This window comes from Mustela nivalis, assembly GCF_964662115.1.
Source record: "Mustela nivalis genome assembly, chromosome: 10".
Classification (NCBI taxonomy): Eukaryota; Metazoa; Chordata; class Mammalia; order Carnivora; family Mustelidae; genus Mustela; species Mustela nivalis.
In genome coordinates this window covers 82,594,278-82,621,931 of record NC_139029.1, presented here as the reverse complement: position 1 = coordinate 82,621,931, position 27,654 = coordinate 82,594,278, and the positions used below count along the sequence as shown (strand labels likewise).

Genomic DNA, 27,654 nt, shown 5'->3' with positions numbered 1-27,654 from the left:
GCTCAGTGGGTTAAGTTCTGCCTAAGCCCAGGTCATGATCTCAGGGTCCTGGGATTGAGCCCCACATCGGGCTCTCTGCTCAGTGGGGAGCCTGCTTCCCCTCCTCTGCCTGCTGCTCTACTTACTTGTGATCTCTCTCCCTCTGTCATATAAATAAGTAAAATTCTTAAAAAAAGAGAGAGAGAAAATATCAGAAGCCACTGATTATGGGGCACCTGGGTGGCTCAGTGGGTTAAAGCCTCTGCCTTAGGCTCAGGTCATGATCCCAGCATCCTGGGATGGAGCCCCGCATTGGGTTCTCTGCTCTCTGCCTGCCTCTCTGCCTATTTGTGATCTCTGTCTGTCAAGTAAATAAATAAAATCCTAAAAAAAAAAAAAAAAAAAAGAAGCCACTGATTATAATTACCAAGACTTTTAACTTTATATCATGTCTCTACATGATCAACAGAGATTTTATTAATGATTTGGTAAAGCTGAATCAAACTTTTAACATTTTACTTTGATCAATGTTGCCATCTCTGGCATGTAATTACAGAGTATTAGTATTGTCTTGTACTAAATTAAAATGTTACAAAAGAAGATAAAGTAATTAAAGAGGACAAAGAATGTCTGCCATGCTTTCATTATCATCAATAAATTGGTCTTAAAATGAACTGAAATTCAAGGGGTGCCTGTGGCTCAGTTGGTTAAGTGTCTTCCTTCAGTTTAGATCATGATCTCAGGGTCCTGGGATCAAGCCCTGCACCGGGCTCCCTGCTAAGTGGAGTCTGCTTCTCCCTTTCTCCTCAATCTGCCCACTGCTCGTGCTCTGTCTCTCAAATAAATACAAAGAATCTTTAAAAAAAAAAAAGGAACTAAAATTCAAGTCAAGTTTGAAAAGGGGTAAAACAGAAGCAGGGACTTTCTAGTATCTTATCTTTCTGTTACTTCAATTAAAGTGAGATCTTCTATTTAACATCGATTTTTTGAGTTATTAAAAGTATTGGCCTAGTCCCTATCCCAGCGATTGCTTATAGTATAGTTTTCATCCATTGGTACTGAGTACTTAATATAGTGTATTGAGAAGGATCTGAAATTATGTCCAGCTTAGTAGTAAAAAGTATTACAATTGATGATGACCGCTTGCGTGTGGGGATAGCATTTTTTATATAATATGTTTTTCCTCACTCTAATCCAAGACATTATAGGTAGTGAGATATTATCTCATGAAAACATAACAATAACCCTACCTCAGTACCCTTATCTTCTTTATGCAAATGAAGAAAGTGAGAGTAGGGGGGTTAATAAGTTACTTGCCTGAAGTCAACAGTTATTAAACAGCAGAACTGATGTTTCAACCAAAGTGGGTCAGACCCAGAGAATATTTACTTGACCCAGAGAATCATTTTACTTGGCCTTATAGTCAGTTTATAATGGAAGAACTAATATTAGTTCTGATTATCAGAAAGGTTTCATAGATGAAGTGGGACTTTTGCTAACCCTTGAAGAATGTACGTCGTTTAATATGTGGAAAGATAGGTGGAAAGAGAACAGCATTAGCAAATGTGGAAAAATGAGAATGGGACTTTGTGTTTCACGGAATGATTGAGTCAGAAATACCTGGTGGGAAAGCAAGGAGAATGTAGTACGTGTGGCCACACGGTGGAGTGCTTTAAATGTCAGGAAGAGTATGGCTTTAACTCCACAAGCCCTGGTAAGTCACAGAATATTATTGATAAAAGCGGTATTTTAGGAAGATTAATGTAATGTTGGACTGTTGTCAGCAGGCTTCATGGGGGTTATGAGAGAACAAGTGGGAGAGATTAGTTCCAGAGAATTCGAGCATAGGTAATCATAGTGTGCCCATTTTATTGAACAATTTTATGTTTAGACATTGAACTAAGCACTTGACATATGTTATCTTTAATCCTCACAACAATGTAGTGTATTGTGATCTTCATTTCATGGTGAGAAGATAGGTCTGGAGAGGTCTAGATCACAAAGTTCATTGATGGAGCTGATCTTCAGTCCTGGGTAATCCAGTTCCAGAGCCCCATGTTTCCCTGCTCAGAATTAGTAAGTAGGAAGGCCTGTATGTGAGTGCTGAGAAAGGAGGAACTGGATAATTGACTTGAGGAGATATTAAAAGCAGTTGGTTTCAACATTTGGGCTGCTACCCACAGGAAGAAATAGGAAATGCACAAACCAGGACATATCTACTCACAGATATAATCTGAATAGATCCATGAAACGCATTTATTTAGCCTTACAATGTGCTCTAATGTTTTCTGTTATTTTATTAACATTTTTTCTGATTGTTACTCCCTAGAGACTTTACATAGGTTTTTAAAAAGTTTGTTTATGTTGGGACGCCTGGGTGGCTCAGTGGGTTAAAGCCTCTGCCTTCTGCTCGGGTCATGATCCCAGGGTCCTGGGATCGAGCCCCACATCTGGCTCTCTGCTCAGCAGGGAGCCTGCTTCCTCCTCTCTCTGACTGCCTCTCTGCCTACTTGTAATCTCTGCCTGTCAAATAAATAAATAAAATCTTAAAAAAAAAAAGTTTGTTTATGTTAAGTAATCTCTACCCCCAATGTGGGCCTCAGCCTCATGACCCTGAGATCAAGAGTCACGTGCTCTTCCGACTGAGCCAGCTGGCGCCCCTCCCACTAAGGATTTTATATTTGACTAACAGATGGGTTGTGTCTCCAAACTGGAAAACTCTGAACTATAAAATATAAAAGAGACAAAAAGCTGAAAGTCATCTCTAGGTTTTTCTTGAGCATAAAGGCGATTGATGAAGTTTCCTGCAGCTCTGTAACAAATGACCACAAACTTGGTGGCTAAAACAACTGATATTTATTCTCTTATAGTTCTGGGGGCCAGAAGTTCAAATTCACTAGCACTGGGCCAAAGCCAAGGCGCTGGCAGAACCACTTCCTACAGAGGCTCTAGGTGAGAATCTCCCTTGTCTCTTCAGTGTCCAGCGGCTGGTGGCGTTATTGTGGCTGCATTACCCCCGTGCTTACCTCCATGGTCACACTGTCTTCTTTTGTGTGTAATCTCCCTCTGCCTCCCTCTTTCTTTCTTTTCTCCTTCCTTCCTTCCTTTCTGTATTTTTTTTATTTATTTAAGATGTTATTTATTTATTTTAGAGACAAAATGAACATGGGAGTGGGGGGGAGGAGAAGAGGGAGAGAATCTTCAAGCAAACTCCCTGCTGAGCGCAGAGCCTGATCCCAAGACCCATGAGATCATGATCTGAGCCCAAACCGATAGATGCTCAAAAGACTGAGCCACCCAGGCACCCTTTCCGCCTCTTCTTTTAAGGACACTCATGATTGCAGTTAGAGCATACATAGATAATTCAGGATAATCTGTCTATCTCAAGATTCTTAAGCCAAAGACATCTGGAAAACAATGAGAACGGCATATCTATAGGAACATGGGTTTATCAGGTAATTATGCCCTTGGATTCCTTCATTTCCTTTCCTTTTCCTCCCTCCCTTCCTTAGTTCCTCCCTTTCTTCCATCTTTCCTTCCTTCTTTCCTCTCCTCCCCGCTGCCCCTCTTTTTTTTTGGTCTTTCTTTTGTATCCACTTGAGAAATCACAATATATTAGACATAGAGCCACTTTGTACAAATATAGGGTAGTGCCTAGCACAGTATCTGCCATATAGTAGGTGCTTGATAAAATAGCTGTTGAATGATTGTGATGTTTCTTTCTTTCTTTCTTTCTTTCTTTCTTTCTTTCTTTCTTTCTTTTTTTAAGCAACCTGTCACTCTAAAACAATCTAGTCTTTTTTCTGGCCCATTATGTGTCTCTCCTTGGCCAACAGAAACCTGCTTTCACAATTTGGTAGGAGACCTTAGAGAACATAAGGTTCTGGTTGTAACCCCTCATTTTTACTCTTGAGGTAACAAAAACCAAGGACAAGTGATGGCAGTGGAGCTAAAGAGGCAACAAATTTGGATAAGACGACAAAATTAAAGGCCACATGAGAATGGGTTCTTTTTAGATGGTGGGTGTGAGACTTACTGAGTCAAGGCAGAGTCCAATCAGTTGGAGATGTTCTACTCGAATCCCATGTTTTATGAAATGCTGAGTAACATAGAAAAGGCAAGTTTATGTTTGGTCCATCAGACATCATTCAGTTTTGAGAACGAGGTTCAGGGTAGAAAGTTAATAGCTGTGGCTTAGGACTCTATCTTACCTCTTTTCTTTGCCTGATATTGGGCAATTTTCTTAGCTCTGCATGCCCTCACCACTCAGTGGGAGAATATCTATAATAGTATAGTACCTTTCACTTAGGGTTCTTGTGAGAGTTAGGATAGTGCATGTGCCTTGGTCAGAATGAGTGCTCAGTAAATGCTAATTCTTATTCTTGCTATACTTTATTTGCCTTATTCATTTTTATTCTCTCATGAATATACACTGGAGTTTTCCAGTCACTCTGTGATATGTCATATGATACAGCAACAGATCAAATATAGAAAAAGATGTGAGAATCCAGCTGTCCTCTGTTAAGCCAGGCACTAAAGAGATTTGCAAAAATTTAACAACACTCCTCTCACTAAATTCTTATTTTTGGCAAACAATCATAACAGCAGTAGCGAAAAAAAATATTATGTTAACGAGTAATGGGTTTATTTTTATCACTTAAAAATGAATTTGTAAGTATTGAAATATTTCTCACTTTTAATTTTTAATACATTCAATGATATATATATCATCCACATAAACAAATATATCTTTGGGGTCCAGAGTAATTTTTAAAAGTTGCAAAGGAGTCTGGACTGATAAATTTGAGAACTGAAAATTTAGAGGCATGAGAATGGGATCTAATAGGGTAGCATCAACTTCTCAGAGTCCAAGCTCCATTGAACATCTTAACTAAATTTGGTTCCTTTAGTGACAGCTGACAAGTAGCTGATGAAGAAGAGCCCAGTAGAGGTGAACATCTTGCAGGGAGTGATAAGGGGAGTTTCAGCTGGGGATTTCAGGGGAAACGGTAGGCCTGGAGAAGGGTGCTTTTAGATAGAGCTAAGCCACTCCAATCAGTTCTTTCCACCGGGCCCCTTTCCTCTATCTATTTATTTATTTTTTCTTTCAAGTTTTTATTTAAATTGCAGTTAGTTAACATACAGCGTAAAACTAATTTCAGGTGTAGGATTTAGTGATTCAGCACTTCCATACAAGACCAAGTGCTTATCACAAGTGCCCTCCGTACTACCCATCACCTATTTCTCCCATCCCCTTGCCCATCTCCCTCCCCTCTGGTAATCCTTTAGTTCTCTACAGTTAAGAGTCTTTCCTGATTTGCCTCTCTTCCACACCCCCTGCCCACATGTTCATCCATTTAAGCTGTTAAGAGTGCTTTAGGATGAAAAATTACAGTAATATATTCTAAGAATTAATTGTCTTATAGGTTTTTTTTTTTTTTTTTTTAAATCATGCTTTTGGCATGCCAAGTGTCCACTGGGAACCATTTCTGGAAAAGGTTTAATTATAACTGCAGAAAGCTCTATCATCACCTGAGGCTTTATACAGAAAGACCGAAGCTCTACTGATTTAGTTTCAATCCGCTCACATTTCACACAGCTTTAGGAGAGAAAACCAGCTCTCTGGCATCTTTTTTAAAAGCCTCTCTCTAAAATCCTATAGAGGAGTTTTTGTTAATTGTGAATTCTTAAGGAGAATTATTGAACGGATGGTGTTCTTTCCTCTCTCTTCTCTCCTTTTAAAATGGTTTTAGAGAATTTAGTGGTGATTGCTAACCAAGGATCACAGGCCAGAATGTATATGACATCATTTATTTTCCAGTGTGCACCTGTGAATCATAGGCCGCAGTGGAATGTTTAATATTTTCAGATACATTGTTTTTTCCTAGCCCTAAACATTTTCTTTTGCAAAAAAAAAATCTTGTGCAAAACAGAGATTAAAGGCTTAAAAAGAAATGAAAAGCGAATTCCTAAGTTTTTAAGTAAATTTTTTTGCATGGTATCATGTATTTCCCAAGGTTTCGGTTCTATGCAGTCTGATTCTTTTGCACCTTTAGTAGTTAATTGAAATAGTTTGCTAATTACTGTTCTGCCTTTGAGTTGCTAGAAAAAAAATCAATTATTTTTTTAGTATAATTATATTTCAAATACTGCAAAAACAATATTTATATTGGTTGTCTATCTGAAATTGAGTTTAAGCAGGTGCCCAATAAATTTGGCAACCCTATCCTACCTAAGCACAGCTAGTTTCCTTTGTTTGTCTTTATTTAGAATATTTAGAACAGATATATTATTTCTGAGTGGTTTTGTAGTTAAAAGCAAAAACACAGTTTTCTCAATGAAACAATTACTTGGCAAAGTGCTCTAATGTATAAAACAGAATACTTAATTCTCAGAAATGGAGTCCAAAAACTAGTACTGGTCTTGCAAATCAAGTTTTGCTGCTTAGCTTGGGAAACGTTGCCTTCTGGTTACTGGGTAAACTGGCTCCACCCAGCTGCTGGAAGGAGATACAAATTGTAACAAAACCGGAAGTTGGCTGGGCTGCCTTCGCCTCTCAAGGTAAGCGTCTCCTTCTGTTCTCTTTAAGTCAGAGCTCTTTGCAAAGCGTTTAAAAATTGAAGCCAGCTAAGGCAGCAGTAGTGAGAGCAGGCCCCTGTGATGAGGGGGGCGGTAGGCGATGCAGAATGAATGCTTTAACAAAGTGCGTTCTGAAGCTTGTATTGAGCTAATGAGTTTTCACAAACGAGTTAGGTTAATAGTATGTCCCATGACTTTGACTAACGAGCTTTAATCCCGAGAAAAGGGTGATTATAAGTAGAATCATGCTTGGGATCCTGAAAAGCATGGACTTTATTCATGCACGTGTGTCTCTCCTTTTTTAAAAAAATTGGAAACTGTGGGAGCTCTCTTTTATAATGAAACCTAATGGCATAATTACCTGTATGCAGATTACTTAGAGCTTTGTTGTTTTTTAAAGTAGGTTTTAATCTAGAAGCTTTAGCTCCCCTCACCCCCTACCCCTGGTGTGCCTTTGGAATTTCAGAAAGGCTCTGGTAAGACCTTTGCCGCCCCCTCCTTTTTTTTTTTTTTTTTTAATCTTGTCAGTGCTTACCTTGGGACAAAGGAGATTTTTCAGTTTGTAAATGTGTTATCAGGGATATTTCTTTACAAAGCTAAACTTTTAAGTTCAGATATATTCTTTTTCTTCTGAATTAAAGTGGAAAGATTTGAGTGCTATATAGAAGTGGAGGCTAAATTTTGGTTTATTGATTTGTTGAAAATAATGAGCTAGACATTTTAGATCATAGTTTTGTTTAAGGGGATGAGTTCTGGTAGGTTCTTTAGTAAGCCAACATGCTGACTCTTTTAGCCAAGCGTAGCTTCTATTTCACATCTCTCCATTAGGGTAATATCAGATTCTCTGGAAATCCCACTGTACAAGAGCTGTTTTCAGGGTTGTCTGCTAGTCAGTGTGAAAGGGGATCCTCAAGCCGACCATAAGACAAGTCACCAGCTGGGGAAAGTGTGATAATGTTTTTTATTAGCAAAACCAAAGCTTCGGGAGGTTCCGAAGAAAGAGCAGTTACAGAAGGTGGACAGAATTAGGCAAGACTCCGTGGAACGAAAACCTTATTTATTTTTTCTTTTAATTTATTTTTACTTAAATTCATTTAATATACAATGTTTTATTGGTTTCAGATAGAGGTCAGTGATTCATCAGTCTTCTATAACACCCCAGGGCTCATTACATCACATCCCCTCCTTAATATCCATCACCCGGTTACCCCATTCCCCATCCCTCTCCCTTCCAGCAACCCTCAGTTTGTTTCCTATGAAGAAGGAGAGTTCAACGGAAAACCTGGTTTATGGTGGGCACTGTGCTAGATGTTTCATACGTATTGCCTTACTTAATCTTCACAAAGCACCTTGGTATTGGTTGTATTTTCTCTAACAAAATGAGAAAACTAAGACCTGGTGAGTTTAAATAATTTGCCCACAGTCACTAAGGTGGTACCGCTGGATTCCAATCCTGCTGGATTTGAACTATGTGATTTTGATGTCCATAACGTTCACTGTTCCATGGGATACAGTAGTAGATGACATTTGAAATAAACTGTGAAAGAGGGGAGGAGGTTTTACTTACTAAAATGAAAACAAACAAAAGCCGTGAAAGTAACATAGAATGTTTGAAAATAGATAAAAGAAAAAAAGCTAAACAGTTTTATCATTTCTTTACAGTCTTTATATATGCATATTTTGTGGTTATAAATTCTTTTATTATATTATAAAGCACTACATGCTTTAAAATTTTTAAATCATTTTTATATTATAAACAGTACATACTTTTCAAAAACAGGTACAATACAATGAGGATTAAAAAGAGGAAGTCCACTCCTCTTCCCCTATTGAAAACACTCTCCTGGGGGTAACCACTCTTGACAACTGTTGAAAGTGTGGAGTAAAGTTGTTTTGTTTTTTTTTCCTTTTCCCTTTAGCTTTTAAGTAATATTTCTTTCAGTATACTAGGTATCATTTCATAATCTGCCTATTTTCATTCCTCAGTGTGGCATGAGCATGTTTCCACTTAAGTATATGTAGACTCCTGTTTTAGAGTTTTTGTGAAGCAAGTTGATACTTGCAGAGCACCTAAAATAATACCTCACTCCTGTAAAGCACTCAGTAATTATTAGCTGTTATCATTGACTATTCTTTTTTTTTTAATGTTTTTCCTTTTATTTATTTTTATTTTTATTTATTTATTTGACAGAGAAAGAGAGAGCACAAATAGGGGGAGTGGCAGGCAGAGGGAGAGGGAAAAGCAGGCTTCCTGCTGAGCAGGGAGCCCCATATGGGGCTGGATCCCATGACCTTAGCCTAAGGCTGACACTTAACCGAGTGAGCTACCTAGGTGCCCCTGACATTGACTATTCTATTTCATTCTTCTAAGTGAGTGAGTATACAGTATTCTAGTTTATTTTGTAACCACCCAAATTGTCTTAGATTTTTGTTATTACAAATATAATTTTTGTGTAACTGCAAATTTTTCTGTAGGATAAATTCCTAGAAGTGAAATTCTTAAGTCAGAGGTTAAACATATTTTAGTTTAGTAGGATTCTGTCAAATTTCTTCCAAAATACTGTGCCACTTAACACTCTTCACTGTGTATGAGTGTGCTCATTTTTCTACATTCTTGCTTATTCTGGATATTAGCAGTCTTTTGCATTTTCCATGAAATGACAGGGAATAAATTTTTTTTTTTTACATAAAAAGCATAGTGTTCAGAGATTTTTGTATCTTGTTTTTTCCCATTTACCCTAAGTCTGTTTTTACGTAGATAGGAATTTGATGCATGAAATAATGGAGGTCCTAGTTAGAAGGCAGAACATGGGTAGAAAGAAAGAGTGGTGCTTATTCTGGAAGTTAGTACAAATGGTATGTTGTCACTAGAGCATGGGAGAAAAAAAATCCTTAAAATGGGGTTGGGCTGAATAGTACAAAACATTAAATGTCTAAAGTTTTTGTCCTGAATTTAATTATTCCTGGGGGGCAGATGAAGGTTTCTGGGGAGAAGAGTGATATGATGAGAATTATATTTTAGGAAAATGATCTTGTGCTGGTGTGTAGGACAGATTAGAATGGAGATAACTAAATAGAGGCCAGTTGAGAGTGTTTCATTAATTTTGGTGACAAGTTATGAAGGCTTTGTGCTTGGAGTGATGCTGGAATGGAAAGTAACAGATGTAATAGAATGGAGAGCAGAAGAGAGATGCAAAAGGGATAGGTAGAAGGCTAGTGGAAGAATCTGCAGAACTGGTTTGGAAACTGGGGTCTTAAAGAGTGTTTGGGCTCAAGTCTTGAGAATACAGGGTTTCGAGTATTGCTGACCAGTAATGTGTTGACAGGCCACCATTAGAATAGGGAAGTCAGTTGTAAGAGCTAGTCTGGAGGGAAAAATGATGAATTTCATTGCAGACAAATTAAGCTTATTGTCATCCAAACAGAAATCTGTATAGAACTGGAAATTTGAATGAAAGCATTATGGAGATGTGGGGTGGGGCATTTGGAGAATTGGGAGATATTCTACGGATGAAAACTGAGGCTAGGGAAGTGATGATGAGCTGGCAGAGAAACATAGGGGAAAGGTTAAAAGTCTTGGGAATGGATATGTTCACGTATGAGGCATAAAGAGGACCCAGACTTAATTACAATATTTTTACAATAACTATTTCTAACATTTGGCCTCAGATCTAGGTAGACTATCCTTTAACAGCCCCCAAAAGTCCATGCCCACTTTTTTTTTTTTGGTTCTTTTATTGCTCCTGTTCAAATTGTGTACCCTCGGAGCCCCTTTTCCTCCATAAAGCCTTGTTTACAATTACTATGTCAACGTTAAGGGTCTGATCTGAAGTTATGGATGGCTTATTGGTTAAAACCTCTGAAGTCAGATCAGAGACCATACTTTTCACCATTCATTTGCTGTGCTTCTGATAAATGTCTTAATCAGTGCCCTGGTTTACAGTGGCAACAGTTACACCCCTCACACTTTCCTGGATTGTTTTGAGGAGTACATGCCAAATCGTTGACATGATGTCTGACATGTTGTAAGCCCTTGGTAATTGTTAGCTGTTCTTATTTTCTCCTTGTACCTCTAGATATCTACAATGAAATACAATTTTTTCCTATTCTGCTCCTGTGTGATCTTAGACCATAGTTTTTATAAACTACATGAGCTTCAGTGTCCACATAGCAAAAAAGCAAACAAACCAACCAGACCCCTCCCCCCAAAACCCAAAAAAACCTTTGTTTGTTTTTTTCCAAGGATTAGAGTTCATTTCTGTGAAGCACCTACTGTGATGAGTAGAATGAATTCAATAAATAGTATCATTTATTTATTATTATTATTACTTTTAAAGATTTTATTTATTTATTTGATAGAGAGAGATCACAAGTAGACAGAGAGGCAGGCAGAGAGAGAGAAAGAGGGAAGCAGTCTCCCTGCTGAACAGAGAGCCTGACTCGGGACTCAATCCCAGGACCCTGAGATCATGACCTGAGCCGAAGGCAGAGGCTTAACCTACTGAGCCACCCAGGTGCCCTAAATAGTATTATTTAAATGATAGATTAATGGCATTTGCTTTTGTTTCATCTTTTAGTTTTGCATCTTTAGAGAAGGTGCCATTCCACCAAAATTGTACCTAATTTTGTTTTGAGGGTTATTGAGAGGGCCATGTGGAACGATCCAGATGAAAGCTCTCTATCATGTAGTAAGATTTTTGCTTCCAGCCTTTTTTTCAGAGATGAATAAAGAAGATGAAAACATTGCTTGCTGAGGATGCTGTGATTAGGGGAATCAGGATTAGATTGTAGAGTTCCCCACTACTTTTTCTTTAGTGGTTTTCCTCTACCTTTCCTTTACTTTTTCTTGCTTTTACTTAAACTCGAAATTCTTTTTCAGAATTCTTTTCAACCATGTTAAGTTGTGAGACCTGACAGATCTCAGATTGGTGTTCAGTGTGCCAATTTTGGTGCCTCTCTGTTTTTTAGAACCATTTCTGAAAATGTCATAACTCCAATTGTTAATTAAAAAAAAAAAATCTTTTTTTCTCTTTGCTCCTGCTGTGCAAATGGAGTCTGAAACATTTTTATCTGAGGAAGTGGCAATACTTGACCTATTTTTCATTTTCTCTATAATTTGAGATTCTACTTTCAAAGCCAATTTTTGATGTAGAACTTTCTGTGAAGATAAAGCAAATTGCTGGAAAGAAGGGGAGCACATTTTCTGAAATATTTCAGAAGGCTTGAACAAATTAAATGCAGATGAAAGAAATATATGAAAATCTCACTTGTCTAACCACAACAGTGTTTGGAGGAAATTAGCACATACTGGTGATAAGGAACTTTAATAGTGATAATAAATAATGGCAGTTACCATTTATTGACATCTTGATGTTTTTAGGCATCAAACTAGTTGTTTTAATGTCCATTCTCTCAGGAGCTTTAGTTGTATGACAGATCTCTACATTGCTTTTTAGACTCCTAGACTCAATGTTTTGTTCTTTGTTTTTGTGTTTGTTTTTTATTTTTTAAATTTTATTTATTTCTTTTTTTTTTTAAATTTTTAAAGATTTTATTTATTTATTTGACAGACAGATTACAAGTAGGCAGAGAGGCAGGCAGAGAGAGAGGAAGAAGCAGGCTTCCTGCTGAGCAGAGAGCTCGATGTGGGACTTGATCCCAGGACTCAGAGATCATGACCTGAGCTGAAGGCAGAGGCTTTAACCCACTGAGCCACTCAGGTGCCCCTAAATTTTATTTCTTTTAAAGATTTTATTTATTTATTTGACAGAGATCACAAGTAGGCAGAGAAGCAGGCAGAGAGAGAGGAAAGCACGCTCCCTGCTGAGCAGAGAGCCCAATGAGGGCTCAATCTCAGGACCCTGAGATCGTGACCTGAACTGAAGGCAGAGGCTTTAACCCACTGAGCCACCCAGGTGCCCCTTGACCTATTTTTCTGAAATTCTTTTCCACCTAACTCTGTCACTCTATTTCTACCTCTTTCCACCTCTAGCCCTAGGCCCTCTAGGTTTTTGGTCACAGGCCTATCTGGTTTACCCTAGATCCTGCACAAAATGCTGATGTTACAAGTGTGCTGAGTCCCAAATTAATTTCCAATTCAGCTTGGAATTTTAATTCCATTTTCCAAGAGAAGGAATATTATAAATGGTGGTTCTGTTTCTAGGCCCAAAGCCTAAAAGTGAAAGCATGTTTAACTTAGAAATTAATTGAGATATTTTACACTTACAACAAAGGAAAAGAAAATAATGCCACTGTAATTCTAGTAATAAAATAAAATGAAAACTATATTGAGTGAGTAGTTGTTTTCTTTGAACACTGTGCAATGCAGTTGATGGAAATTCTGAAAGTGTTTAGATGTTTCAGGGATTGCCGTGTTTTTGTTGTGATTAATTAAAAATATATATTTTTTCTCATGCAGAAGGTCACTGTGAGAATGCTTATTTATTAGTTTCTGTTTAGGTTCACAAGTGGAATAAGAGAGAATAAGACATTTTTATCGAATAAATACATCTCCCATCTCCAAAGTCCTCCCTGTTGCTTGGCTTATTTTTCTTCGGTTCTAAGAACTCTCCTACTGAAATTCTCAATACTCCTAATTTAGAGCTTGATTCAAGGCTGAAACTTAATGGTCTGTATATGCTCTAAAGTAGCATTTTTCAAGCTGCAGGTTAAGACCCATTGATAGGTTGTACAATAATGATTCAGTAGGATAGATAAAATCAACATTTAAAAAAAAACAAAAACAAAAACAAAGTAAGGAATAGAAAATGTAGGAATTTATCCCAAGAGGTAAAGGTAAATAATGTCTCTTGAAATGTTTGTTGGGTCATGATGTAAAAATATTTCTTATTTTTCTTACCCGAGTATGGTAGAAAATTACATAAATTCACTGCATGTAGCAAAAACAAAAACAAAAACCCCAAAAACAAATAAACCTCAAACCAACCTTTTCTAAATTATTTAAATATTTTATAGTGAACCCTTCTGGTTAAGTTTTTTTTTTTTTTTTTGTCTTGTTTTGTTTTTTGTTTTTAAACAACTCATTTCCCATAATTAAGAAAACCTTGTTACCTCATAGCTATGCTTTAAGACTCTCACTGTGTGGGCACCTGGGTGGCTCAGTGGGTTAATGCAGATACTTTCCACTCAGCAGGGAGCTTGCTTCTCTGGCCCTCTCTCTCTGCCTGCCTCTCTGCCTACTCGTGATCTCTGTCAAATAAATAAATGAAATCTTAAAAAAAAAAAAAGACTCTCACTGTGTGCTTATATTCATATCTTGGTAATGTAGACTGGGTGTTACTGGGCTGAGTTCCTGCAATTTTTGTGTGCATGTTAATTTTTGAACTTTTTGATGCCTTAATTTAAAATGAATGACTAACAATGAGAGCTAGAGCTTGATTGCAGTATAACTAGACTTGATTAGTTATTTGCTAGCTTCATCATCTGACATGTTTTTAAAAGATGTGCTTTCCTCCACTTCTTCTTTTCCTCAAATGTTCTTGGATTGACACAATAAAAAGACATTAAATTACTAATTTAAAAGAAATTCTTAACAGACTCCTTATTCTAATGAATTTCTTAACCTAAATGTTTTCCAATTGGATTCTTCTTATTTTGTCTGAATTTTATCTTTGCTTTAATTAAATATACTGTCTTGATTCATATCACTTGCCTCTGTGCTCCACAATCACAATACTAATTAAATATTCATGCAAGTGCAAGAATTTGGTATTTAAATAAAAAAGGGTACATTTGTTTTGAAGTTTTATCTTTGTGTGGGATGTGTGTAGAACATGGTATAAGCCGTTAGCATCCTTTATTACTAAATGCCTGTTTTTCTGGCAGGAAGGAAAACTATGTAAATATCACGTTTGGGAATATTTCAGTTAGAGAATCAGAATAGATTCTCTTTTAATTTTTTAAACTAATCAGTCTATCTTTGTCCTGGGATGACAAAATGCAAATTATGATACTTTTATTTTCTATATTGTACTCACCACCGAATCCACTGTCAAATGTGAATATAAAAACTTTAAAGAATCATACAAAATTGGTGTGAGTTTTTCAGTGCTTGAAGACCTCATAAATGAATATAATACAGTTCATTATCCATATTACATAATTTTAACTTAAATGTCTCATGAATAACTCCTTATTCTCTTTCATAACTGTGCAGTCAGTTGGCATAAGTTGGCTAATGAAAGTATTTGAAAAAAGGCTGTTTCTTAAATCATTAACTGGAAAATCATCAGTAACCATTGTAATGCAAATAGAGCTTCACCCTAAAGGGTCAGCATCTAACCAAGGACAGAGAAATTGCTGGTTTACTTCCCTCCCTCACCTTGTTTGTTACATTTTCCTCATGATTGACAGGTGGTGGGCCTTGGTCACTTCCCTTTCCCAGTTTACACATCTTGCTTTGATCATTCCTGATATCCTTTCCTAATTGGCTCTCTTTCTTTTTTTATTATTTTTTTAATTTTTAAAATTTTTATTATTTTTAAAAATGTGTTATTTATTTGAGAGAAAGTGAGAGTGAGAGAGATCACAGAGAGGGAGAGGGAGAAGTGACTTCCTACAGAGCAGAGAGGCAGGGCTCCATCCCAGCACCCCGGGATCAGGACCTGAGCCAAAAGCAGACCTTTAACCGATTGAGCCATCCAGGCACGCCCCCACCCTTGACTTTCTTAAAACCATAATGTTAGGCATGAAGATGATCCTGAATTTATTCTGGTTCATTTATTATATTTCACAAATGAAGACGCTGAGACAGAGATTAAGTAACTGTATTGACGTCATTCAGCTGCACAGTGCATAGCAGAGACTGGAAATCATGTCTTGTTTCTGCTTTCACCGGACAGGAAGTCAGTGCCAAGTAATTATTTGCTAAACTGGGCTGACTTTTCCCCTATACCATCCTTTAGTCGAGTGGTGCATTACTGCATTTGATCTTCATGATAATTTGGCTAAGTTCACTTGGTTAAAACTGGGACCTTGATTCTCTCCAGCAGATCTTGCCTGGTCCTCAAATTAGGTCTGCCCCTGACAAAAGCACACGAATGTCATCTTTGAATAGAAAAATTCCCGTACCGCTCCATTCTTTAGTACTCCTTTTCTTTTTTCTCTCAGTTTCATTGAGAAGTGATATAGGTTACTGTGTATGTTTAAGACAGTTAATTCCAAAATATTGTTTCCTATAGTAATTAACCATTTCCAAATTTACCTTTTTCTTGTGACTCTAGAGAAATTTTGTGCTTCTCTTATGTTATACATTTTTTTTTCAGATGCTTTTGATTTGTTTATTTGTTCTTTTTGTTCATCCTTAAATGGGAAAAACTCTACCTAGATTTGATGTTTGAGAAAAGATAGAGGAGTATGTGGTACCATTGGATCCTATGCTATCTGCTTGATAGCAACTGGTGGAAAGTGCAGGGCTGGTTGAAATATGTAGGCCCCACCGTAATTTCTGGTGTCCAGCGGGAATTCCTTAGTTTAGTGCTGGTTCAGTATGGGGTTTGTAATTTATGTGATGACGAAAGAGTAATGTACTCTAGTGATTCTAAGGGTGCTTTTATTTTGTCCCTTTCCATCTTTGTGGAGGAGAATGAGCTGCTTCGTGGATTCTGCCCATTTGTAGCCTCTCCACAGTTGACTTTTCTTGACGGCTATGTAACATGTCCCTGCCATCTTTCTCTAGCCTTGTTATGTGCAGTGATTAGAAGGTTCTGAATATATGAACGAAGTAAAGTGATTGCTGTAGGCCACAAGAGGGTGGGACTGACATAAAGTAGCTGGTTTTCTGTTTAGGTAGATGGTAAGAGGCGGAGAGGAATATTGCTTGGACTGACCATTGTGTTTCTTAATTCAGAAGTACCCGGGCTTCCTAGGATAAAGTAGGATAGAACCTTTTGCTTTTAGTAGACTGGTTTATTATTACAAATCATGCTAACCAAAGCTAACATTAATTATCTTTGTCAGACTTTGGGTTGTGTCTTTATTTCTTTGTATCTTCATTTTATTAAATCAACTTGAGAGGAGGGTATTAGTTTCCTACTTTTTCAGGTAAGCAAGTGGAGGCATAAACGTGATTTGGTTAAGGTCTCATAACTGGTCATTGGTAGAGCCAAGATGCAAATCCAGTCACACTTCACATATCATTCTTTTTATTACATACTTCTTAAAATACGGTTAGCTGTCTGTTGAAAGCAAGCAGCCATCTACAATTACTATTCTGTGGTATGAAAGCTTTATATTTTAATTATGTATGAAAATAATGTGCTTTTAATCTTCTTTTTGAGATGGCAGTTCTTGGATTTACCCTTGGTACCTTCGTGTTTGTGCTGCTCATTAGTTCTGTGGCTAATTATCCCACTGGAAAAGTAGGAAGGTCATGCCATGGAATGGTTCCTGAACACGGCCACACGGCACGCCCCGATCCTATTCACAACATTTCAGTGAGTCAAGTGACATTCAGACCAGGAGATCAGATTGAAGGTACTGTGCTGGGATGAACTATTTGCGTTTTGAGTTTCACTCTTTTCCTGTACATCAAATCTGTATTACTGAGGGATTTATACAGTTTCATTTAAATCTGTTCACCTGTTTTCTGTAAGATGCCACCGTCTCATACTTTCTATAAGATACCACTGTCTCATACTCATTTTGCATTTAACTACTACTGATGACTAAATTATGTAAGTGGTATATCTCCTCCCCAGTCAGAGAAGATTTTAAGTACGCTTTTATCATAGGTTAATAGATCTTTTTTAACAGTGCTATTGACTCAGAAGAAGAGGAAAATAAATTTTCTTTTGTCTGGTTTAAGGTGTAATAAACCCTTACTCTTCTTGGTACAGTGTAAACTCTTCTGTTTTTCTAATTATTCTGGTGAAATAAATGTAGGCTGACTTAAAGGTGTGTCTATAGCAGTGTTTTACAAACTATTTTCTGCAATTCTAGAAATGCAAAATATTAACAAACTCTGACAAAAAGAGTGTATGGAAAAATAAGTTTGGAACCCTATGTATTATATATCATGTACTTTGGAGAGTTTGTCTTACGCGTAGGATGTGAAAGGCTTTGCAAGTTTTCAGTAAAGAGACAAGTATTTACTTTCAGTCAGCATTTTTCAAACCAGTTTGGCCCCGTGGACCGCTCCCTGACCGTCACCTACCACTCCTTCCCCTGCCTGTAGAGTGGCTAGTGACATCTCACAGAGTGAATGTCCAGTGGAACACAGTTTAGAACTTCTTCGTCTGTAGGATAGTTTCTACCATTTTCTCACCTGGTGCAGTTTTGTATATGTACGCCAGATTCAAACTGTGAGTGCCTCCTCTGAACAGTTTCCTTGTGGGGATGTTGCTAAGACTCTTGAACTATCTTTTCATTTGTTTCTCAGTTACCTTGTCAGGACAACCATTTAGAGGCTTTCTTTTAGAAGCACGGGCTGCTGAGGATTTGAGTGGCCCTCCTATTGGCTCCTTCACATTGATTGACAGTCAAGTGTCACAGCTTCTGACCTGTGAAGATGTACAGGTTTGTGTTATGTTTGAAATCTGTCGGTTTTCCGAGGTCCTTTTCACTACAGCATGGTGGTTGTAAGACACACAATGACATTACCCATGTATTGCAGACATCTAAACAGATTCACACTGATCAAGCTTTCTCTCTCATTTTCCTATCTGCAATATATTTTTACACATCAGCATCCTAGAAAAGGCATTAGCTTGAAGAGTTTTGATATTTTATGTAGTATTGACTCTTACTATATTGGTTATAAAGGGTGTTAGTATTGAAGATGGGATTCTAGAGTGGAACAGAGGTCTAATTTTTGTCATTCATTCCTTCATTTAATAAGCATTTATTATGCCAGGAACTGTTCTGGTGCAAAGAGATATGGTGATGAGCAAGACTTATTCTTGTTCTTTGAAGAGCTCAGAGCATTACACATAGGGAGAACATACGAACATAGGATGTATGATACAAAAGTAGAACGTAAGGGTATAGGACAGATACGCAAGGAGAACACGTAAGACTTAGCTTAGAAATGCACAGGATAGGTAGGAAGCGAGGCAGGGAAAGTCACACACAGGCTGCAGGAAATTGAGAGAGAGCTCCTTGGGAGGAGGTAGTCTCCACATCCGGCCTCAAAGAATGAGTAGGAATTTTCCAGGTGAATGAAAGTGGGAAATGAGATTGTCCAAGGGAAAGGAATCCCTAAAATATAATATATGTATGTGGAGGCAGGACTTTTTTCCTTTGATGACTTTTCTGCATTCTCTTTGTATCAATTAATGGAAGGAATATAAATTTATAGTATAAATGAAATAAGGAGCAGGCTCTATATAACGTTAGTGTACCCAGTGTTCATAACCCTCTGCAGTTCTTAAATTTCCATCGACTCTACTTTATTCACAGAGCTGGCTACCAATCTGGTGTCCATTAGCCGACATGTATTTGTTGAGTTCCTGAGTCCCTCTTCTTAATGAAACTGTCTTTACCAGGGTGTTAGCATGACACAGTGATAGATTACTTTGCAAAATGATAGTAGTTCCAGCCATGCTCAAATATTGAGTGGCTGAATGGTCTTTCTTTTCTATTTTACTTCAGGGATATGCTGTGAGTCACACAAGTTCATCCAAGAAAACAAAAATTAAAGTCTATTGGAATGCTCCAAGCAATGCTCCGAATCACGTAAAGTTTCTGTGAGTAGGAGGGCTTACAAATGTGCAACTAGTAAAATTGAAATAGTAATGGTCTGGATCATTTTTGATACCTTTTGGACATTTACCTGTACAGGAGAGGTTTGCTGTAGTAATGACACCACCTTAACAAGACAAGTAGTCTTTTACTTTTTTGCTTGTTTTTTTTTTTTTTTTCCTAGCACAGGACCTGGAACCTAATAGACACTTAATAGACATTTGTTGAATGAGTGAAGTATTGCAATGCCTTAACACTAAGAGGCATCAATTACTACTTGAGTCTATGTATAGTGTACAGACTATTACATTTTTTTTGATTTTCTCTTGTCTTAATATGAGAATATGAAAAAAAAATCCTGAAGTTTGGGTGACTTTTTTTTAGTGTTACAACTTGCAGATTAGATTGTCAGAAAAGTAAGATGGTGCATGCCCTCAGAATAATGAAATTCAGTAGAATTAGAAGTCCTTCCCCCTTCTATCTGCAAGGGTAAGTGGAATGTTATAAAGCAGTGTAATGATTCCTTAGTGGTGTTAGAGACATATATTTTAAGGAGAATTACTCTCCTGGCATGTCTCTGTTTTTTGTTCTACTTGGTACACAGGTCCCAGCACACAGTAACACAGCTTTGCCCCTGTCTGTTGTGTGGAATGTGGAAAGGGACTGTGACTCCAGTAAGAGCTGATGGTCACCTATGTAGCATTCTCCCTGTATTTCCCTGCTACACCTGCTCTGTGGAATAATTTGAATAGTGCACTCTGAAATAGGTAGTGACAGTGGTATGTTCTTTATGTGTCAGGGAGTAGAAATCTGTGCAGTTTAGTTCTTAGTTCTGCATTCAGGACTGCTGTATGTCCAAAGAACAGACAAGGGAGAGAGGAGAAGAGAAGAAAAGAAAGCTCAAGAGCGAGCAAGAGACCAAGGGCAGTAAAAGTTCAATTAGTGATGAGGTGGAAGAGTCATAGTTTCACACTAAACTAGTAGTACTATTAGGTAGTATTAAGTTGGGTGTCCCTACTTTACTCCTTTTTTTTTCCCTATTTTTTTTTTTTTTTCAGTTTGATTATGATGGGCCACAATCAGGGTTCTGTTTGATCTCATTTGTACTGCATTTCAGAGTCACAGTTGTTGAGAAGTATAAAATCTACTGGGTGAAGATTCCTGGTCCTGTAATTTCACAACCTAACGCACTGCCTTTTACCACACCGGAAGCTACAGTAGCCCCTTTGTCGACATTACCTCCGGTCTCCCATCTAACCAAATCAGTAAGTGACCTTTTTATGGTTTCGACAAATGCAGTCTGTAATAATGGTATCATTAGGGACTGTGGTTCTAGGTTGGCGAAGCGTATAGAGAAGTAGCTGTACTGGGTTGTGGTAGCAAGTTTTTGGGACTTCTGCAGGAAATCTGCAGGACCTCTTCATGGCAACATTAGGACTTGGAGGTCAGAATAAAGACAGTGCAAGACCCTGCATGTTCGAGGTATGGATCTGATATCACTCAGAGTCTCTTCTGCCAAATAGCAAATGTGGAGAGGAAGATTAAAGCTTGGGCTAAATTTAGACAGGATTTGGAGGAGAATCTTGAAATAGTGATGTAACTCTTGGATCCGATTTCATGAAGGCCAATGAGTACTGGGGGATTCTCTGTGCTGAGCTACAGAAACTCTTCACAAACCCCTCAGGCAGAATTCCATTCAGGCCCCCTGGTTCAGAAGAATGATGACGGAAGAAAACATATTGGGTAAAGGATAATGCATATGGGAAACATTAGGAAAGTTTCACTGAAAGAAATTCTGATGTTAGACTTACTAATTCAGAAGTCCGTTAAATGAAAAATGTCTTAGAGCAGGTGATTACTGTTGAAAGAAAAAGCTTGGGTCTGATTCCCAACTTGGCTACTTTATGTGTGACTTTGGACAAGCTATTTAATTCTCAAGAGGTCAGTTTCTTTACCTAAGAAATGAGAAATCCTAATATCTAGCTCTTAGTATCATTATGAGAATTAAAGTAATGAATGTAAGATTTCTAACTGATTTGCACTTAATAGAAATTCTGTAATATTAGTTCCTTTTTTATTTTCCTTCTCTTTTTAAAAATCTTTTTATAGCTCTTTGTTCTTGTAGGGAAGACTAAGTAAAGCACTTGTGCTTCTGTGTAATGTCTCACTTTGTTTCCCTTCTACATTTTGCAGTATATGATGATTTTATTTGACTACATTATTATGAATTTTACACCTTAAAAAAAAAAGATTTTATTTATTTATTTGACAGAGAGAGCTCACAAATAGACAGAGAGGGAGGCAGAGAGAAAGGGGGAAAAGCAGGCTCCCACCGAGCAGAGAGCCCAATGTGGGGCTCGATCCCAGGACCCTGGGACCATGACCTGAGCCGAAGGCAGAGGCCTAACCCACTGAGCCACCCAGGTGCCCTGAATTTTACACTTTTGACCATACAATTAGATCTTTTATTTGCACTAGTTCTGTTTACTTAGCCTTTTTTTTTTTTTAAGATTTTATTTTTAAGTAATCTCCATGACCAGTGTGGGTATTGAACTTACAACCCTGAGACCAAGAGTTGCACTGCACACTCCACTGATTGAGCCAGCCAGGCACCCCTCAGTTTAATTAATCTTAATGTTTAGTTTCAAAGCTGCTTTAGGGTAGTAAATGGCCATTTTGGACCTGAGCTTCCTGGTAGGAATCTACTGATAGAATTATCTTTCCATATATTCACATAAAAGGCATTTGTTCTCGGAGCCTTTATGGTATCTCTGCACCAGGTTTGTAATCCTGATTTTAGAAAGGCAGAGTCACGAGATTATAGCATTTGTAGAGCTAGAAGAGACCTCAGGGTTCAGTCTCTGTTGTGTAGTTGGAGGATGCAAGAGAGACAGGCAATAAGTTCTTTAGCAAATGTGATGAATTGAAGGGGAGAGCAGTGATCAAAACCCAAGTTTGGTAGTGGCTTGCTCTTTCCACTCAGTGACTTTTCTTTAAGTTCCTGTGAAATAATAAGAAATATATATATTGGTCTCTGCTGTGTTTCCTGCTAATATTTGGCCATTGACCCCAGTACCTGATACAGAGCTCCTAAATCCCTTGTAATTTGCTGAGTGATAGGGATACCTTTTTTTCTAATGAGGTAACTCTGGGTGGGCTCCTGGATGGGGGCAGGTCTCCAGAAAGACCAGCCCATGCCTTTCTACCCCACTCCTTATTTTCCAGAGTTGAGAGGTGGGCTGAAAATTGAGTCAACAATCCATCATGCCTCCATGATGAAGCCTGTATAAAAATCCCAAAAGTATGGGGTTCAGAGAGCTCCCAGGTTGCTGAACACATGGAAGTGCTGTAAGGGTGGTACCTTGGAGAGGGTGTGGAAGCTCCATGCCCCTTTCCACATTCCTTGCCCTGTGTGCCTTTTCCATCTGACTGTTCCTGGGGTTTCATCCTTTAATAATACACTTGATGCACCTGGGTGGCTCACTTGTTAAGCGTCAGACCCTTGATTCTGGTGCAGGTCATGATCTCAGGTTGATCCAGCCCCACATGGGCTTTGTACTCAGCAAGCAGCCTGCTTGAGCCCCTCCCTCAGCCCCTTTCCTGCTTATGTGTGTTCTGTCTCTCTTTCACTCTGTTTCTAAATAAATAAATAAAATCTTAAAAAAAAAAGAAATATCACACTGGTAATCTAGTAGGAAAGCTGTGTTCCTGAGTTCTGTGAGCTATCCTAGTACATTATCAGACTCGAGGAGAGGGTCATGGGAACCTCCAGTCCTTTCCAGTGGGAACCTGGAACTTGTGATTGGCCTCTGAAGTGAGTAATCTTCTGGGACTGAGCCCCCAACTTGTAGGATTGAACACTAACTTCAGGTAGATTGTGTCAGAATGGAATTGCAATGTGGGACCACGATTGGTGTCCACAGAGAATTGCAGAATTGGTTAATGTGGGAAAACCCGCCACACATTTGGTGGCCAGAAGTATTGGTAGAGTAGAAGAAATGAGAAGTTTTTTTTGGATACAGTTCCCATTAGATCTAGTTACACAGTGTTTAACCCACAGAATGGGAGAAGATATTTGCAAATGACACTATAGACAAAGGGCTGATATCCAAGATCTATAAAGAACTCTTCAAATTCAACACCTAAAAAACCAGATAATCACGTCAAAGAATGGGCAGAAGATATGAACAAACAGTGCTCCAAAGAAGACAAAACAAATGGCTAACAGACACATGAAAAAGTGTTCATATCATTAGTCATCAGGGAAAATCAAATCAAAACCTCATTGAGATACCACCTTATACCAGTTAGAATGGCCAAAATAAACAAGAGAGTAAACAACATGTGTTGGAGAGGATGTGGAGAAAGGGGAACCCTCTTACACTATTGGTGGGAATGCAAGTTGGTGCAGCCACTTTGGAAAACTGTGGAGATTCCTTAAGAAATTAAAATTAGAGCTTCCCTATGGCCCTGTGATTGCACAGCTGGGTATTTATCCCAGAGACACAGTGAAAAGAAGGGCCTTCTGTACCCCAGTGTTCATAGCAGCCATGGCCACAGTCGTCAAACTGTGGAAAGAGCTAAGATGCCCTTCAACAGATGAATGCATAAAGAAGATATATGGTCCTTACACAGTGAAGTATTATGCCTCCATCAGAAAGGATGAATATCCAACTTTTGTATCAACGTGGATGGGACTGAAGGAGATTATGCTGAGTGAAATAAGTCAAGCAGAGAAAGTAAATTATCATGTGATTTCACTTATTTGTATGTAATGTCCTCCATTATGAGAAGGAAAGGAAAAGTGGATTGGGGTAAATCGGAGGGGGAGATGAACCATGAGAAACTATGGACTCTGAGAAACAAACTGAGGGTTTTCGAATGGAGGGGAGATGGGTTAGCCTGGTGATGGGTATTAAGGAGGGCATGTATTGGGGCACCTGGGTGGCTTAGTGGGTTAAGCCACTGCCTTCAGCTCAGGTCATGATTTCAGGGTCCTGGGATCGAGTCTCGCATCGGGCTCTCTGCTCAGCGGGGAGCCTGTTTCCCTCTCTCTCTCTGCCTGCCTCTCTATCTACTTGTGAGCTCTCTCTGTCAAATAAATAAATAAAATCTTAAAAAAAAAAAAAAAGGACTTTAGCGGAAAAGCTTTCAGTTTTTCTCCATTGAGAATGATATTTGCGGTGGGTTTTTCATAGATGGCTTTGATGATATTGAGGTATGTGCCCTCTATCCTTACACTTTGAAGAGTTTTGATCAGGAAGGGATGCTGTACTTTGTCAAATGCTTTTTCAGCATCTATTGAGAGTATCATATGGTTCTTGTTCTTTCTTTTATTGATGTGTTGTATCATATTGACTGATTTGCGGATGTTGAACCAACCTTGCAGCCCTGGAATAAATCCCACTTGGTCATGGTGAATAATCCTTTTAATGTACTGTTGAATCCTATTGGCTAGTATTTTGTTGAGTATTTTCGCATCTGTGTTCATCAAGGATATTGGTCTATAGCTCTCTTTTTTGGTGGGATCCTTGTCTGGTTTTGGGATCAAGGTGATGCTGGCCTCATAAAATGAGTTTGGAAGTTTTCCTTCCATTTCTATTTTTTGGAACAGTTTCAGGAGAATAGGAATTAGTTCTTCTTTAAATGTTTGGTAGAATTCCCCCGGGAAGCCATCTGGCCCTGGGCTTTTGTTTGTTTGGAGATTTTTAATGACTGTTTCAATCTCCTTACTGGTTATGGGTCTGTTCAGGCTATTTCTCCCTGGTTCAGTGGTGGTAGTTTATATGATTCTAGGAATGCATCCATTTCTTCCAGATTGTCAAATTTATTGGCGTAGAGTTGCTCATAGTATGTTCTTATAATAGTTTGTATTTCTTTGGTGTTAGTTGTGATCTCTCCTCTTTCATTCATGATTTTATTTAAAGTCAGGAACATGGCAGGGATGTCCATTATCACCACTGCTATTCAACATAGTACTAGAGGTCCTAGCCTCAGCAATCAGACAACAAAAGGAAATTAAAGGCATCCAAATCGGCAAAGAAGAAGTCAAATTATCACTCTTCGCAGATGATATGATACTATATGTGGAAAACCCAAAAGACTCCACTCCAAAACTGCTAGAACTTATACAGGAATTCAGTAAAGTGTCAGGATATAAAATCAATGCACAGAAATCAGTTGCATTTCTCTACACCAACAGCAAGACAGAAGAAAGAGAAATTAAGGAGTCAATCCCATTTACAATTGCACCCAAAACCATAAGATACCTAGGAATAAACCTAACCAAAGAGACACAGAATCTATACTCAGAAAACTATAAAGTACTCATGAAAGAAATTGAGGAAGACACAAAGAAATGGAAAAATGTTCCATGCTCCTGGATTGGAAGAATAAATATTGTGAAAATGTCTATGCTACCTAAAGCAATCTACACATTTAATGCAATTCCTATCAAAGTACCATCCATCTTTTTCAAAGAAATGGAACAAATAATGCTAAAATTTATATGGAACCAGAAAAGACCTCGAATAGCCAAAGGGATATTGAAAGAGAAAGCCAACGTTGGTGGCATCACAATTCCGGACTTCAAGCTCTATTACAAAGCTGTCGTCATCAAGACAGCATGGTACTGGCACAAAAACAGACACATAGATCAATGGAACAGAATAGAGAGTCCAGAAATAGACCCTCAACTCTACAGTCAACTAATCTTCGACAAAGCAGGAAAGAATGTGCAATGGAAAAAAGACAGCCTCTTCAATAAATGGTGCTGGGAAAATTGGACAGCCACATGCAGAAAAATGAAATTGGACCATTTCCTTACACCACACACAAAAATAGACTCAAAATGGATGAAGGACCTCAATGTGCGAAAGGAATCCATCCAAATCCTTGAGGAGAACACAGGCAGCAACCTCTTCGACCTCTGCCGCAGCAACATCTTCCTAGGAACAACGCAAAAGGCAAGGGAAGCAAGGGAAAAAATGAACTATTGGGATTTTATCAAGATCAAAAGCTTTTGCACAGCAAAGGAAACAGTTAACAAAATCAAAAGACAACTGACAGAATGGGAGAAGATATTTGCAAACGACATATCAGATAAAGGACTAGTGTCCAGAATCTATAAAGAACTTAGCAAACTCAACACCCAGAGAACAAATAATCCAATCAAGAAATGGGCAGAGGACATGAGCAGACATTTCTGCAAAGAAGACATCCAGATGGCCAACAGACACATGAAAAAGTGCTCCATATCACTCGGCATCAGGGAAATACAAATCAAAACCACAATGAGACATCACCTCACACCAGTCAGAATGGCTAAAATCAACAAGTCAGGAAATGACAGATGCTGGCGAGGATGCGGAGAAAGGGGAACCCTCCTACACTGTTGGTGGGAATGCAAGCTGGTGCAGCCACTCTGGAAAGCAGCATGGAGGTTCCTCAAAATGTTGAAAATAGAACTGCCCTTTGACCCAGCAATTGCACTATTGGGTATTTACCCTAAAGATACAAACGTAGTGATCCAAAGGGGCACATGCACCCGAATGTTTATAGCAGCAATGTCCACAATAGCCAAACTATGGAAAGAACCTAGATGTCCATCAACAGATGAATGGATCAAGAAGATGTGGTATATATACACAATGGAATACTATGCAGCCATCTAAAGAAATGAAATCTTGCCATTTGGGACAACATGGATGGATCTAGAGCGTATCATGCTTAGCGAAATAAGTCAAGCAGAGAAAGACAACTATCATATGATCTCCGATATGAGGAAGTGGTGATACAACATGGGGGCTTAAGTGGGTAGGAGAAGAATCAATGAAACAAGATGGGATTGGGAGGGAGACAAACCATAAGTGACTCTTAATCTCACAAAACAAACTGAGGGTTGCTGGGGGGAGGGGGTTTGGGAGAAGGGGGTGGGATTATGGACATTGGGGAGGGTATGTGCTTGGATGAGTGCTGTGAAGTGTGTAAACCTGGTGATTCACAGACCTGTACCCCTGGGGATAAAAATATATGTTTATAAAAAATAAAAAATTAATAAAAAAAACAAAAAAAAAATAAAAAAATAAAAAAAAAAAGGAGGGCATGTGTTGTATAGTGCACTGGGTGTGGTCGATAAACTGAATCTTGGAACACTGAAAAAATTAAAGAAAAAAAAACTCTTCTGAAATATACCCTCACAGCACCTTTTCACAAGATGACTGTACATTTGCTCTGTCAGATTGTAGAGCTGACATTTTTTGATAATATTTCTCTTTTTTGCTATAACAAGGAGCTCTAAATTAAGTCATTGTAGGTTGTTCATGCTTCTTCTCCACTTAATTGTTATTACTATTATTTAGAGTGGTGGTATATATAGGAGTAACCATTTTTTCTAAT

At 38.2% G+C, this 27,654-nt stretch overlaps 1 protein-coding gene across 1 annotated transcript in view; it reads left to right on the top strand.

The window, feature by feature from the left end:
* Positions 1 to 6,442: 6,442 nt before the first annotated feature.
* FRRS1 (ferric chelate reductase 1) overlaps positions 6,443 to 27,654 on the top strand; it is a 51,013-nt gene continuing 29,801 nt past the window's right edge. The window contains exons 1-5 of the mRNA XM_082686478.1: positions 6,443 to 6,540; positions 16,857 to 17,052; positions 17,957 to 18,093; positions 19,168 to 19,262; positions 20,375 to 20,522. Coding sequence (XP_082542604.1) covers positions 16,857 to 17,052; positions 17,957 to 18,093; positions 19,168 to 19,262; positions 20,375 to 20,522 — 576 coding nt within the window. The 5' untranslated portion in view covers positions 6,443 to 6,540. The remainder of the gene's footprint in view (positions 6,541 to 16,856; positions 17,053 to 17,956; positions 18,094 to 19,167; positions 19,263 to 20,374; positions 20,523 to 27,654) is intronic.